The following is a 15,498-nucleotide window of genomic DNA, read 5'->3' on the forward strand; positions in this document are numbered from 1 at the left end:
CAGTGTCTTCTTCATCCTAGGATTTGAGTCCCCTTGGTGAATTGGGACAGACCTAAGTTCCATTGGATTTCTTTGTTCAGTGTAGAAAAAAAGTTTTAAGTTTTCTGTGAACATTCACTGTTGAAATACCTTAATTTTTTCTTTTCTTATCTAGTGAGCCAGACCGAGGAAGGCTGACTCCTTCCCCAGACATCATTGTTTTATCTGATAATGAGGCTTCCAGCCCCCGCTCCAGTTCCCGAATGGAAGAAAGACTCAAAGCAGCCAACCTAGAGATGTTTAAGGTAAAAAAAAAGAAGAAGAAAGAAAAAAATTTCTTTCTTCATTGTTTGCTTCTTCTATTTTCTTCAGTTCTCTAAGAGTCCCAGTCTGTGTTTTTCATAGTTTATTTTTTTAATTAAATAATTACCCATTGATGAAACTTTTTATAAGTGACTCTCAACCTCAAGGGCATGCCCTTTTATTTTTTTACTTTCTTAAGATTTTATTTTACTTTATATTATAAAGATTTACTTATTTTTGGGACGCCTGGGTGGCTCAGAGGTTGAGCATCTGCCTTTGGCTCAGGGTGTGATCCTGGAGTCCTGGGATCAAGTCCCACATCTGGGTCCCCACAGGGGACCTGCTTCTCCCTCTGCCTATGTCTCTCTCTCTCTCTCTGTCTCATGAATAAATAAATAAGATCCTTTTAAAAAAAAAAAACAGTTTAAGAAAAAAGATTTCTTTATTTTAGACCATAAGTGGGGAGAGGGACAGAGGGAGAATCTCAAGCAGACTACCCACTGTGTGCAGAGCCCATCAGGGGGCTCAGTCTCATGGCCCCTGAGATCATGACTTGAGCTGAAATCAAGAGTCGGTTGCTCAACCAACTGAGCCACCCAGGCTCCCCTAAAGATTTTATTTTTCAGTAACCTCTACACCCAGCATGGGGCTTGAATCTACAACCTCAAGATCAAGAGTCACAGGCTCCACCTCCCTACTGAGCAGCCAGGCACTCCTTTTAGAAGGAATTATTAGAACCAAGTGAAGAAGACAGTTTGACAAAGCATATTCAGTATAATCCATCTTTCAGAAAATGAAAACAAAACCTCGTAAGTCACATAACGTAAATTCTTGACTGGAACCACTCTATCCTGGTTCTTATAACATGAAGGGATTCCTAAGTTTTTATATCTAGAAGAAACTTGGCTTGAAAAGATCCAGAAACTTTTTTATTTTTTTATTTTTTTTTAAGATTTTTTATTTATTGGGCAGCTCAGCAGTTTAGCGCCGCCTTCAGCCCAGGGCCTGATCCTGGAAACCCAGGATCGAGTCCCATATTGGGCTCCCTGCGTGGAGCCTGCTTCTCCCTCTACCTGTGTCTCTGCCTCTCTCTCTCTCTCTCTCATGAATAAATAGATTAAAAATCTATTGTGTATTCTCATGAATGAATGAATAAAAAGACGGGATGAGCACTCGGTGTTATTCTGTATGTTGGCAAATTGAACAATAAAAAATAAATTTGTTATAAAAAAAATAAAAATAAAATAAATAAAAATTTAAAAAAGATTTCTTATGTATTTATTCATGAGAGACAGAGAGAGAGAGGCAGAGACACAGGCAGAGGGAGAAGCAGGCCTCACGCAGGGAGCCCGATATGGGACTCGATCCCAGAACTCCAGGATCTCACCCTGGGCTGGAGGCAGGTGCTCAACCCCTGAGCTACCCAGATATCCCTAGAAACATTATTTTAAAGGAAAGCAGTGTCTCCCTGTGAGCATTCTTCTATTTTGACAAATTTGGTTGATTATGATTTACATGTGGTCTCTCCTCTCATTCTGTAAGCATTTTTTGAGCACCTGCTAAATACCAAGCACTGTTCAGGACTCCAGAGACACAAAGATAGCAGCCGCATTGCTCCTTCTGCTTCGTGTGGAAGATGATTTCAAACCTAGAAGAAGAGATCATCTTGCAGGAAGGGACTCTGGGTCCCTGCTCCCATAGTTAACAGCCTCCTGTTTTCTTAGGGGAAAGGCATGGAAGAACGGCAGCAGCTCATCAAGCAGCTAAGGGATGAGCTGCGATTGGAAGAAGCCCGGCTGGTGCTATTAAAGAAACTGAGGCAGAGCCAGCTACAGAAAGAGAACGTGGTCCAGAAGGTATTATGTCCTAGAAATATGGGTGTGGGTTTGAGAATGGACTGACTCGGGTAGGTTCAGTTGGGTAGTCCATTTTTCTCTGGTTCCATGTTTTTTTTAGTTTCTAAGAATATTTTTATATATATATATATAATAGTTTATATATTTTTTATTTTTTTTTTTAATCTTAGGCTTTAATCAAGAAAGCCTTGGTTCCATTTTTCTTATTTTTTCTTTTGGTCAACATAAGCTTCACCCCAACAAGAAATTTTAAAAGTCTGGGAGTGTACCAGCTTTCTTCCTGTGTTTCACTGTCTTTTCTCTCTCCCAGACCCCAGTTGTGCAGAATGCAGCATCCATCGTTCAGCCGTCTCCTGCTCATGGGGCACAGCAGGGTCTGTCGAAGCTTCCCTCCCGGCCAGGGGCCCAAGGGGTTGAACCACAGAGTCTGAGAACATTACAGGTATGTGGCCCACCACAGGGTCTTTGTATTAGAGAGCCCTATCCATCCCATCTCTGGTTTGGGACTTTTGTGATCATTATAGAAGAACCCCACTATGGTAGAGGTGCTGTTACTGTCGTGGGTCCCTTCTGGCATGATTGGAGTGTGGTGGCACTTGGTAGCACCGTACGATGAATATCCTCATCTTCCCATTATTATTTTTCTTATCTGGACAGTTCTAGCTTAGCCCTTTCCATCTAGGGTTAGATAGCTTATACCACTAATTAGGGTTTACATTGATGGTACATTTATTTCATAGATCATTAGACAAAATTACCAAGCCTGACTACGTTTCCACTCAGCTATGTGGTATAGGCATTTTACCCCCTCTCACTTCATTTCCTCTTCTTCCCCTTCAGGGTCACAGTGTCATCCGTTCAGCGACCAATACCACCCTCCCACATATGTTGATGTCTCAACGTGTTATTGCACCAAACCCAACTCAGCTCCAGGGTCAGCGGGGCCCACCCAAGCCTGGCCTTGTACGCACCACAACACCCAACATGAATCCTGCCATCAATTACCAACCGGTAAGAGCCCTAATATGGAAACAGAGAAGTCTTTTATTTGCTTTCTCTGTTAACCATAGAATTTAAAGTTTTGGATATAGAGAAGCTGTAGGACAACCCAGGGTAGTTTTGGTGGCACTTGGATTCACCGCAGTCCTGAAAGTGGAAACACAGAGGAATTTCCTAAGGAAATAGACGAGGGAGGCTGCATAGCAGAGCAGCAGCGAGCTGACTCCTGCCTGGAAGAAAGCAGGGCCCTGGGGAAGAGGCATGAGGACAGAGGGCAAAGAGATCCCCTCATTTTCCTCTTAGCAGTTGTCACTTGTAGGCACTCTCCTTTCCCTTGTGCTAGAATTCTGTTTCATTGAGGTTGGACACCTCCTATCTTCTGAGTTTTGGGAAATGTAAGCAATCCAGTCTAGGCTCAGATACTGTTTTCTGCCATGAAAGTAAGACTTGGCCCTTGCTGCCACATCCCATCACTGATCCCTGTGCTCCCTGCATTCCAGCAGTCGAGTTCTTCTGTTCCCTGCCAGCGCACAGCATCCTCTGCCATCTATATGAACCTTGCCTCCCACATCCAGCCAGGAACCGTGAACAGAGTGTCCTCACCACTTCCTAGCCCCAGCGCCATGACCGATGCTGCCAACTCCCAGGCTGCAGCCAAATTGGCTCTTCGCAAACAGCTGGAAAAGACACTCCTGGAGATCCCACCCCCTAAACCTCCTGCTCCCTTGCTTCACTTCCTGCCTAGTGCAGCCAATAGCGAGTTCATCTACATGGTGGGCTTGGAGGAAGTCGTACAGAGTGTCATTGACAGCCAAGGTGAGGCCACTTCCTCTGGTCAGTCTTTTATCTCAGCAAGAGGCTGCCGAGCCTGATTGACACGGTACTGTGTACTGTCAGTAACCTCTCCTTACTTGTTCCTTTTTTTTTTTTTTTTTTTTTTAATTTTCTTTATTTATCCATGAGAGAGAGAGAAGCAGAGACAAAGGCAGAGGGAGAAACAGGCTCCATGCAGGAAGCTCGATGTGGGACTCAATCCCGGGACTCCAGGATCACGCCCTGAGCCAAAGGCAGACATTCAACCACTGAGCCACCCAGGCGTCCCTACTTGTTCCTTATTCAGAGGCTTTTTGGGAGCAGCACATCAGAAACGCTTTTCGTGTGTCAGTATAGCTTAGGCTTAATATTTTTACTATATTTGTATATCTTGTATATTTTTTACAGTATATTTAGTTCTTTTCATTGGTGCCTAGAATGAAATATGCATAATTTGAACACTTATTTTTAATGTCCATGTCTGTTTGGCACTGAGCAGGCCCTGCCATTTGAACACTTACAGTTGAAAAAGTAGACTTAAGGGGCACCTGGGTGTCTCAGTGGTTGAGCATCTGCCTTCAGCTCAGGGAGTAATCCTGGGGTCCTAGGATCAAGTCCCGCATTGGGCTTCCTGCATGGAGCCTGCTTCTTCCTCCATGTCTCTGCCTCTCTCTGTTTCTTTCTTTTTTTAAATTTTTTTAAATTAATTAATTTGTTTGTTTATTTATTTATTTATTTATTTAAGATTTTATTTATCCATTCATAGACACACACAGAGAGAGGCAGAGACACAGGCAGAGGGAGAAGCAAGCTCCATGCAGGGAGCCCAACCTGGGACTCGATTCCGGGTCTACCAGGATCACACCCTGGGCTGCAGGGGGGCACAAAACCACTGCACCACCAGGGCTGCCCTCTCTGTTTTTTTCATAAGTAAATAAATAAAATCTTTTAAAAAGGGATGCCTAGGTAGCTCAGCGGTTGAGCGTCCACCTTTGGCTCAGAGAGTAATCCCACGGTCCCGGGATCGATTCCCACATTGGGCTCCCTGCATGGAGCCTGCTTCTCCCTCTGCCTATATCTCTGTATCTCTCTCATCTGTCTCTCACCTGTGTCTCTCATGAATAAATAAATAAAATCTTTTTTAAAAAATCTTAAAAAGAAAGAAAGTAGACTTAAGGAGATAAACTATGACCACGTGGAACCTGTGAACCAGACTATCAAGTATTAACACCAACCAAAGTTAGTAAGCCTGAATTTCTGAACATACAGACTTAGCGGAACACTTGACTGTAGAGGAAGGTGCCTGAAGGACTCAGTATTGACTATAAACAGATCACAAAGCGTGTGATTTGGACACTGATAACTAAAAATTTTAAGTGTCTGGGCCTGGGATAGGTGCAGTCTGATGTAAAAGGATTCCAGGGATCCCTGGGTGGCGCAGCGGTTTAGCGCCTGCCTTTGGCCCAGGGCGCGATCCTGGAGACCTGGGATCGAATCCCACGTCGGGCTCCCGGTGCATGGAGCCCGCTTCTCCCTCTGCCTCTCTCTCTCTCTCTCTCTCACTGTGTGCCTAAAATAAATAAATAAATAGATAGATAGATAGATAGATAGATAGATAGATAGATAGATAAATAAATAAATAAAAAATAAAAAATAGGATTCCAAATAGCCAAAGTGTTGGCCGAGTTGGATGGAATTAAACATGTTTCCTTCTTCTTGAAATAAGAAGTCAGGGAGCTGGGGTTCTTGTGCCAGCTTTGTTGTTAGGAGCCATGCTGCTTACACTTTGCTTCCTTGTCTATACACAGAGCGGTATTTCTGAGTCCCTCAGTGACCTTGTTACAGTCAAATGAAATAAAAGTATCTTCTAAACTGTAGAATCTCGGGATGCCTGGGTGGCTTAGCGGTTGAGCGTGCTTCAGGGTGTGATCCCACATCGGGCTCCCTACTCGGAGCCTGCTTCTCCCTCTGCCTATGTCTCTGCCTTCTCTCTGTGTCTCTCATGAGTAAATAAATAAAAATCTTTAAAAATATAAAAATAGGGATCCCTGGGTGGCTCAGCAGTTTAGTGCCTGCCTTTGGCCCAAGGCGTGATCCTGGAGTCCCAGGATTGAGTCCCGCATCAGGCTTCCTGCATGGAGCCTGCTTCTCCCTCTGCCTGTGTCTGCCTGTCTCTGTGTGTCTCTCATGAATAATAAATAAATAAAATCTTTAAAATTTTTAAAAAATTAAAAAGTATAAATAAATTGTAGAATCTCTTTCTTAATTCAGCAGAGTAACCTTCTAAAAAGTTCATTTGAGGGCTCCCTGGGTGGCTCAGCGGTTTGGTGCCTGCCTTTTTAGCCCAGGGCATGATCCTGGAGTCCTGGGATCGAGTCCCATATCGGGCTCCCTGCATGGGGCCTGCGTCTCCCTCTGCCTGTGTTTCTGCCCCCTCCCCCGCCATCTCTCATGAATGAATAAATAAAATCTTTAAAAAAAAAAAAGTTCATTTGATGAAGGAACAGAAGATGGGGAAATGTGAAAGCCCTGATTATTCTTTTTGTTGGCATCTAGGCAAAAGCTGCGCCTCACTCCTGCGGGTCGAACCCTTTGTGTGTGCTCAGTGCCGCACAGACTTCACCCCCCACTGGAAGCAGGAAAAGAATGGTAAGATTCTGTGTGAGCAGTGTATGACCTCCAACCAGAAGAAGGCTCTAAAGGCTGAACACACCAACCGGCTGAAAAATGCTTTTGTTAAAGCCCTACAGCAGGAACAGGTAAGAATTCTGACTTCTCACTAGCCACCTGCTCAAGTTGGGTTTTCCCAAAAGGTAGTTCCTTCTAGTTTAGAGGAGCTATCTGTGTGATCCCCACAATCCCAACAGCCTAGGCCTCAAAGTCTGGGTTCCCTATTTCTCTCCTTATATTTTGTTTTCCCATTTCCATTGGACATTCTCTGGTTGGGCAATAGCCTAACAACAGAGTGGTGCATGTGAGGAGGGTTAGGAGGCTGAGACATGGCTCTCTGTAGAGGTGCCAGAGAAACCCCTCCATTCACTCTTCATTTCCTTCTCAAACCTGAACTGGAAATCTCTTTGAGAGACAGAATCTCCACAGTCCATGTTTGGCAAGGGGAAGACAGCGGAGAGAGTGGACTGTAACATGGTCAGGGAGGAGGGGCATGGGGTGAGTGGACATGCCCTATAGTGTTAACAGAGTCGGAACATATGAGAGATGGGAAGATGTGTTGGGAAGCTTGGATCCTTCTCTGTCCCATCTCCCCTCCATTACCCATCAGACCCCTTTGGGTAACATCCTGGATATTCTGGAAAATGGGTAGACAGGAGTCAAAAAACTTCAGTAAACTCGTCAGACTTCATCGCATCAGTCAACTGGTTGCCACTGTCCAGACCTCTCCTGCCAGCTTTTTTTTTTTTAAGGTTTGTTTTTTTTAAAGATTTTATTTATTTATTCATGAGAGGCACAGAGAGAGAGGCAGAGACACAGACAGAGGGAGAAGCAGGCTCCCTGCAGGGAGCACGATGTGGGACTCAATCCTGGGACACCAGGATCACACCCTAGGCAGAAGGCAGGTGCTAAATCGCTGAGCCACCAAGGGATCCCTCCTGCCAGCTTCTGAGCGTCTGCTTTCCTGGACACATAGATCCATTGACCGGCAAGGTGGTGTTGGCTCCTTGTGCCCAGAGATCTTAATGCACCCATCCCATCCAACTCTTGACTTTTCCATATCCCCCTTAATCGCTGGCAGCATCAGAGAGAAGACAACCTCTAGGTTTTCTGGGTAGGAAATTGGGGGCTGTCCTGCCAAGTTGACCTGATGACTCCCAACAGGAAATTGAACAGCGACTTCAGCAGCAGGCTGCCCTGTCCCCCACTGCGGCTCCAGCCGTGTCCAGTGTCAGTAAACAAGACACCATAATGAGACATCATACCCTTCGGCAGGTGAGGTTCTGTCCTCCCATCTCCTTACTTCCCCCTTATCCCTGCCGTGGCTGCAATGTTGTGATCCACCGTCTGCTCTCCACTGCAGGCTCCACAGCCCCAGAGCAGCCTCCAGCGTGGCATACCCACCTCTGCCCGTTCCATGCTGTCCAACTTCGCACAGGCGCCCCAGCTGTCTGTGCCAGGTGGCCTCCTCGGGATGCCAGGTGAGAGGGGCTGTGGGAAGAGCTCTTCAGGGACCAGCTGGTTAGGATGCAGCTCTTTGGGTGAATAGTTTATTCTTCTGTGTCGGCTCTTTACACCTCTCTCCATTCACTGTTATTTGGCATATGTTGGCTAAATTCATGATACATTCAAACCACAGCACCCTAGGGCTTTAGTGGTGAACATGGCCCAATCCCTGCCATTACCAGTTTGCTGTTTGGTGCGCCCTGTCAGTGGGCGTGTGGAGAAGAGCAGGGTGAGCTGTCCCACTCCTGGTTGAGTGATGGAGGGACGTGTCTTCTTGAGCGGTAGCCCCAAACCCAGAGCAGATTCTGTAAGTGCTTCTTTGTCTTGGCGAACCCCCTGTCACCATTGTGCCTCTGACTGCCATCCCATCAAGACCATGTGGCTGGTGTTCCTGGTAGGACTGAAGTGTCAAGAATGCCCTTTCCCTAAACCTGGGGCAGATGGCTGCTGCTGCTTCCTCTTCTAATGCCTGCCCTCTCCCCTCCCCGCTTTTGTCTCCTGGGTCCAGGTGTCAATATTGCATACTTGAACACCGGCATTGGAGGACACAAAGCTCCCAGTTTGGCAGACCGACAGCGGGAGTACCTTTTAGACATGATCCCTCCCCGGTCTATAGCGCAGTCCATCAGCGGGCAGAAATAACGCCTGTCCTCTTGTGCTGCCCCAGCCTCGAACCCTTTGCCCCCTCTCTCCCATGGTCCCCAACTTCCGTCGCATGCAGTGCCTGTACTGGTGCCTACCATACACGGAAAACAAAACAGAGAAACAGAAGACAAACGTAGAAATCAACAGGAGAACATGCACCTGCCCCGCCACCCCCTTCTCTCACTGCTGCGATCCTGCTGCTCTGGTCTTCTCTCCGGTTTCCATTCACAGTGAGGTGCTCTTTACCTCTATTAGAGGTCAGAGTGAGGTCCTGGGGAGACACCTAAGCCCCTGACGTGTGTTTCTAAAGTTTTTATGCTATAATTATTGTCATTTTTAATGATGTTGTGTGTCCTCCCTTTGTTCAGTGGACAGTTAAGCCTTTTTATTTTCCCTCAATATTTTTATTTTTTTCTTTTGCCCTTTTTTTTTTTTAAACACAGATGACATTCAGATAAACGACAGGAGCATTGCTGGGCAGGGTGTCCTCGAGGGGACATGACTGGGAGTGTTGGGGGCAGAAGTTTTTAATGCACTTAACCTGGGGTCGGGGGAGGTAGCATCAAACAAAGAGGACGTCAGCCCTGGGTGTCTCTGGTCTGGAAGGTCTGGGAGGCTGTGTTTTGTACAGAAGTTGGGCTCTAAGAATGAGGGAAAGAGCCTGGAGGGAGAAGCTTTAAAATGTAAACACCATGGAACTGACCCACAGGGAACGGGGAGAGGGACAGGTTGACAAGGTTAGTGTTCAGCCAGGGTGGGACAGAGGCTGGTCTTGGCCTCCTGGATGCTCTGCTGGTCCCAGTGAAGATGGAAGTCTGTTCCAGGTCAACTAGCCCAAAATTATTTCATCTTATTTTCTTTGTAAAATTCTGCCCCCCACCCCCCCCCGCCTTCAATACTAATCTCTGGGAAGCACAGCCCCATCTGTCTCTCTGTCTGTAATGCAGAGGCATGGCTATTCCCAGCCTGAGTTAGCCGGTGTCCTAGAGGTTGGACCAGGCATGCTGAGTGAGACAGGAGGAAAGACAGATTGTCCTTCCACCCTGAGTGCACGGAGGAGAGGCAAGGAGGCCTGCACTGCGAGTACCGCACCAGCTGCTCAGAGCCAGACATCTCTCATCAAAACCAGCTCTGGACCCCTCTGTGCAGAGTACTAGTTGTCTTCCCCTCCCCCCCAAACTATTAATTTTCCTCTTCTGTTGTTTTCATCTTTTTCTTAAGCGCTACTAATGTAGAGAATGAACTGAATTGTGCAATGTTGCTGTTCTGGGGATGGGAGGTTAACATCCCACCTGCCCACACCCGAAGGCGGTGGGGGGCAAGGACCAGGCTGGTTTGGAGGTTAGGGAAGCCCCTTCAAGGCAGGGGTTTCGCTCACCTGCATCTGCAGCTCTAGCAGGTGCCAGAGTGCCAAGAAGGGTTGCTCAGAGCCGAGAGATGTGAAGAGGAGTTTGGCATTTTGCCCTTGAAAGCCACCTGGAAAAGTTCCCCCACTTTTATTTTTTAAAATTAAATAATTTTTTTAAAGTAAGAAGGCACTTTTAAAATTAACACACACACACACACACACAAACTGCACATCTTCCCCGTAAAGTCTGGGGATAGGGGGAGGTGGTGGAGGAGCTGGGATCAGGCTCAGTCCCCTTCCCCATACCCAGAGCCACTGCGGGTTACTCTACTGGCCCTACGGGCCTTCCTAGGTTTTTTTTCTTTCCTCCCTTCCCCCAAACTCATTGAGCACTTAATAAAGGAGCAGAGATACAGCCTGTGTCTGGGCTCCCCAGTGGTGAAGTGATCTGAAGCTAGATGCTAGTAACAGATAGTGATGGGGCTGTTTGGAGTATTTTTCAGGGGGAATGTGGTACCCCTGACTGTAAGTGGTGGGAGAGGGAGGGGGGTTATGAAACTGGGTCTGGGATTATTTTAAAATTATATATATATATAAAGATATATTCTTACATCTTTTCTTTGCCCTCTGTGCTTTGAAAGCACTGGATAAATCGTTTGGTTTTGCTTTTCTCTCTTCCACGAAATTGGAAGCTTTTTTTTTTTCCTTCCTCTACAAGTCATCTTGCCTTGTGGCATGTCTGTCAGCCTCTTTCGCCCCGCCCACCATGATGAAGTGCCATTTCTGTTATGTCTCCCCTCCCCCAGCTTTGGAGGTACCAGGTGCCCAAATCTGTCACTTGAGATTAAGCGTAAGGAACAGAGAATGTGCAATACCGTCTGGTTGGGGGCGATCCCTGCCCTGAGCCGAGCCTCCTCCTTGGGAGCTAGGCCACCTTTGAATGGGGTTTGGAAGTAGGCTGTGTAGACAGAGGAGTGATGGGGAAGGAATGCCCAGCCGAGTGCCTGCCAGGGTGCTGGGGCGATGGAGGAGGAGGACAGAGGAGGACGGGCGGAGTGGGAGCCTCCCTCTTCGTTCCCTTGGGCTCAGTTGCGTAGAGGCTGCTTGTTGACTAGTGTAGCACCATGACCCTTTGCTCAATCGCTGAGGTTTGATTTCTTACCCTTCCTCCCCATTTTTCATATCCTTTCCTGGGATTAGTGATGGGGGTGAGTTTTCCTTAATCATGGTAAAGTATTAGCCTTCCACCTCCTCCCTGCTCCCCACCCCCGTCCGTCTGTCTTCCTTAATTCTCTAGTTTTTCATCACCAATCACCTTGTGTCCCTCCAGTCCCTGAGGATGGCTGGGCCCATAGACACTAACCCTCATGCCTAAAGATAGGAGGAACCTCGCTCTGTTCAGTTAGCCTCTCCCCTAGTGCTCTGAAGCTCGGGGACACGAAGGCCGAGGACACTGCTGGTTCTGCCCGGCTTCCTCCATATCCAGAGGCTCTGCAGGTGGTGGTTCGTGGACAGTGGCTTACTCCTGAGACACCTGAATTGGGTAGATGAGCAGGAAAGCTTTGGGAAAGCTGAGAAGCTGAGGGACAGAGGTCATTTGTCTTTTTTTTTTTTTTTTTTTTTTTTTTCCATTTCCTATTTTTGTCATTTGACCACAGCATCTGGACTTTCTCCATCCCCGGAATAAGTATTTTTCCACATTTTTGGATGTATGTATGGTAGACCATTTTTTTTAAGACACAAAGATAAATGTTTTCCTGCTTTGGTTACCTTTCCTTTCCCCTTTAAAAGGACTTAGCTATAGAGCCGCTTTGTAAAGATGCTTCTTGGTATTTTACTTTGTCCCTTTCCCAAGCACTCCCCCTTAACCCTCCTCTCCACACCCCACCCCACCTGGCCCTAGGCTCCCCTGCCCTCCAACAAGACTTTCATTAGCTTATGATACTTGCTGCCGAGATGTTATAACAAGGACTCATTCGTGTATATAAGCTATTTCTTGATCCATTTAAAAGGAATTGTACATTGTGTAGAAAAAAAAAAAACTGAAAAAGAGAAAAAAAAGCCCTCGCCATGGATATTGTGAAACTGTGTTATGTCATTTTGTAATGTGCCCGTTTGTGTATGATCCGTGCAAAAGGGTTTCTGGGGAAGGGGTGGGGGTAGGGAGGCAGGGCTCTGGAGGGTGGGGCGGGGGAGTGGGCCGGGCCCAGCACACAGACTGGCAGCTGCTCCAACCCCATCCCTCCTTAGAGATGCCACCTCCCCCACCACCCACCCCTGATTTGTGCCTTGCCTCCCCGCCCTGGAGTCGTCCTCCGGGTCACCAGCACTGCCTTGGCAGAGCCCACTCCCTACCCTAACCTGCCCCCCTCCCAGCCCCCCAGCATTAGGTGGATACTGTGGGGAAGTGCTGGGGGTCGGGAGGTAGCCGAGGAATGGGGCAGTCCCCGGGGGCATTGAAACCAAGTATTATTATGAATTGTAACTGTATTTGCACTGTTTTTTTTCCTCTGATTGCATCAGCATATATACAATATACCTATATAACAAAATTCAGTGTCAAGCTTTCTTATGCAAGGGATTTACCCCACCCCACCCCATAAAAAAGAACCTAGTTCCATGGGTCTTTCCGAGTAGATTATCAAGGGATGATAGAAAAGATTTTAACAAGTCATCCTAAGAAAGCCTCACCTGCAGAGCCGCATGCGTCTGCACACAGTTTTAGGCTTTGTAAATTGGGGTGAGGTGGGCCAGCATGAAAGCTAGGGCTCCTGGTCTGGGCTGTAGAGAATGGAGCGCCAGGGCACACGGGTGGGGTGACAGCACCGTCCGGAGACCCTGGGGGGCTGGTCCTAGGCTTTCCCACTACCTTGCTATGTGACCTTTGGTAGAGTTCATTTCCCAGGTCTCGGTTTTCTTATTTGTGAAGTGACAGGGGAGATCATCTGGCCACCAAGAGTGAGACTCTACCTATGCTTCCTTCCTCACCTGCAAAACGACAAGGTGCGGAACTGAGGTGTCGAGGTGGCAGTGTGTGCAACTGCACCCTGCACAGCGGCCAGGCCCCTGCCACAACTTTGGTTTCAGGAAAGGCAGCAAGAGTGATGTCTAGACATCAGTAGACCTGTGACCCCGTTGCCCTCAGGCCCTTGGCCCCATCACAAGCAGCCACAGATAGGGCCCTCAGGGTGCAGGTCTAGTCACCTGCACCCCTGGTGAACTGCAGGATGCAGAACTTGCCCATCTTGGCGACCGCGTAGCAGAGTTCAGATGCACCCCATTTCTGGTCTCCTTCAGAACTCATGGGAGCCCCTACAGGCGGCACCCCACAGCCCGGGCTGAGGCTCCCACACTCCAGGCTCCTGGCCCCGGGAAGCCCGGGGTGGATCCTGGGGAGGATCCAGGAAGGTGACTGAGGCCTGGTGAAGGTGGGGCAGAGTGGGGCGGGGCGGGGAGCAGGGCTGGGGCGGGATGGGCCTCTCTGAATGGGGGTGGGGGGGCAAGACCCTTTTGCACAGGCTCTAAGTTTCCTTTTTTTTAACTCATTCTGATTTTCTGCATTGTGTTTGGAAATTAAAATGAAAAAACTAAGACCAACAGAAACTGGTTTTCAAAAAGGCAAATACACTCCCATCTGTTTCAGATGCTGCTGAGCATTTCAGCAGTAACAGATTCAAATAATAAGCTAATTTTTGGAGAAAGGATTAAAAGAAAAAAACTTTGTAATATTTATCACTTGCAAGCTATGTTTAATAAAGAAAGGAATGGTTTCTAAACTTTCCTGTGGCTCATGCTTTGGTCATGGCTGGCGTGGGGACGGTGGTTTGGTGGGGGAGTTCAGGGGTGGTGGGGAGGAGCTGTGCCTGTGCTCCCTACAGTCATGGGATAGCTTTGGGGACCCCCTTTCCTTCCACTGCAATAGTGACGGGACGCCCTCACTGTTCCTCCTCCACATGGAGCCGGTGTTCTGAAAGCCGCTGACCCCATGACGGAAAGGAGGCCGAGTCCCCAGCTGTCCCTTGCCATCACACTGCACTACTCTGGTCTCTCCTAGTTGCTGAAACCTCTGCGAGCACTGGCAACGTGCTATCCTCAGGTGGCCGCCCTAGAATGGCCCCTGCTGCACCGCCCCACGGCATTTCCTCCATCCACACACCAACCATCCCCAGGTTTCTATCAACGCAGAACATTAACCAGATCCTAATTTTTTTTTTTAAGATTTTATTTATTTAGGGACGCCTGGGTCGCTCAGTGGTTGAGCGTCTGCCTTTGGCTCCAGGCGTGATCCTCTTAAATTAATGTGGGATCAAGTCCCACATCGGGCTCCCCGCATGGGGCCTGCTTCTCCCTCGCCTGTGTGTCTGCCTCTGTGTGTGTGTGTGTGTGTGTGTGTGTGTCATGAATAAATGAATAAAATCTTTTTTTTTTTAAGATTTTGTTTATTCATGAGAGACACAGAGAGAGAGGCAGAGACATAGAGCAAGTAGCAGACTCCCCACAAGGAGCCCATGCAGGACAGGACGGTCCCTGGATTCCTGGATCACGCCCTGAGGCGAAGGCAAACACTCAACTGCTGAGCCACCCAGGCATCCCTATTTTTTCAATTTGTTTTTTGTTTCCAGCAAAGCACTTCAGTCAGTCCCACCGAGAGGACAGGATATTGAAGTTTGGGGCTGTTTTTTTCTTTTCTTAGCATTTTTTAAATTTAAATTCAGTTAATTAACATACAGTGAATCATTAGTTTCAGAGGTAGACACCCAGTGCTCAGGACATGCATGCCCTCCTTCAGGCCCTTCACCTAGTGACCCCCCCTCTGTCCCCCTCCAGCGACCCTCATTTTGTTTCCAAGTTAAGTCTCTTATGGTTTGTCTCCCTGATTTATTTCCCCCCCTTTCTCTATGATCCTATTTTGTTTCTTAAATTCCACGTGAGTGAGATCATACTCAACACCCAAAAAATAAATAATCTAGTGAAGAAATGAGCAGAAGATGTGAACAGACATTTTTCCGAAGACACACAAACGGCCAACGGACTCGTGAAAAAATGCTCAACATCACTCATTATCAGGGATATGCAGATCAAAACCACCGTGAGATACCACCTCACACCTGTCAGAATGCCTAGAGTTAACAAGTCAGGAAAGGACAGATGCTGGCAGGGATGAGGAAGAAGTTTGGGGCTGCTCTTAACCCCTCAAACCCCTGCCACCTGCCACATGTCTCGGCGAGGCTCTCTGTCCCTTCGCAGCGGCAGGGCCAGCTTTGCTGGGATCTTGTCATTGGTACCGGTGTCATTTGCAGTAGCACAGGGGAGGCAGAGTTTGAGGTCTTCCTCTAAACCCTGGCTCTTCCTTCCTCCGGGTCCTCCATCCTCAGGCAC

General features: G+C 47.7%; 1 protein-coding gene across 3 annotated transcripts in view; it reads left to right on the forward strand.

The window, feature by feature from the left end:
* GATAD2B (GATA zinc finger domain containing 2B) overlaps positions 1–13,895 on the forward strand; it is a 95,984-nt gene extending 82,089 nt beyond the window's left edge. For 2 of the 3 annotated variants that reach the window (XM_038543292.1, XM_038543294.1), the window contains exons 3-11: positions 155–284; positions 2,007–2,138; positions 2,449–2,580; positions 2,979–3,149; positions 3,638–3,953; positions 6,507–6,709; positions 7,785–7,895; positions 7,984–8,101; positions 8,635–13,895. In XM_038543292.1, the coding sequence (XP_038399220.1) occupies positions 155–284; positions 2,007–2,138; positions 2,449–2,580; positions 2,979–3,149; positions 3,638–3,953; positions 6,507–6,709; positions 7,785–7,895; positions 7,984–8,101; positions 8,635–8,768 (1,447 nt within the window). In that variant the 3' untranslated portion in view covers positions 8,769–13,895. The remainder of the gene's footprint in view (positions 1–154; positions 285–2,006; positions 2,139–2,448; positions 2,581–2,978; positions 3,150–3,637; positions 3,954–6,506; positions 6,710–7,784; positions 7,896–7,983; positions 8,102–8,634) is intronic. The other variant, XM_038543293.1, reaches the window with a different exon arrangement.
* Positions 13,896–15,498: the final 1,603 nt, after the last annotated feature.

The sequence above is a fragment of the Canis lupus genome, chromosome 7 (genome assembly GCF_011100685.1).
Source record: "Canis lupus familiaris isolate Mischka breed German Shepherd chromosome 7, alternate assembly UU_Cfam_GSD_1.0, whole genome shotgun sequence".
Taxonomy (NCBI): domain Eukaryota; kingdom Metazoa; phylum Chordata; class Mammalia; order Carnivora; family Canidae; genus Canis; species Canis lupus.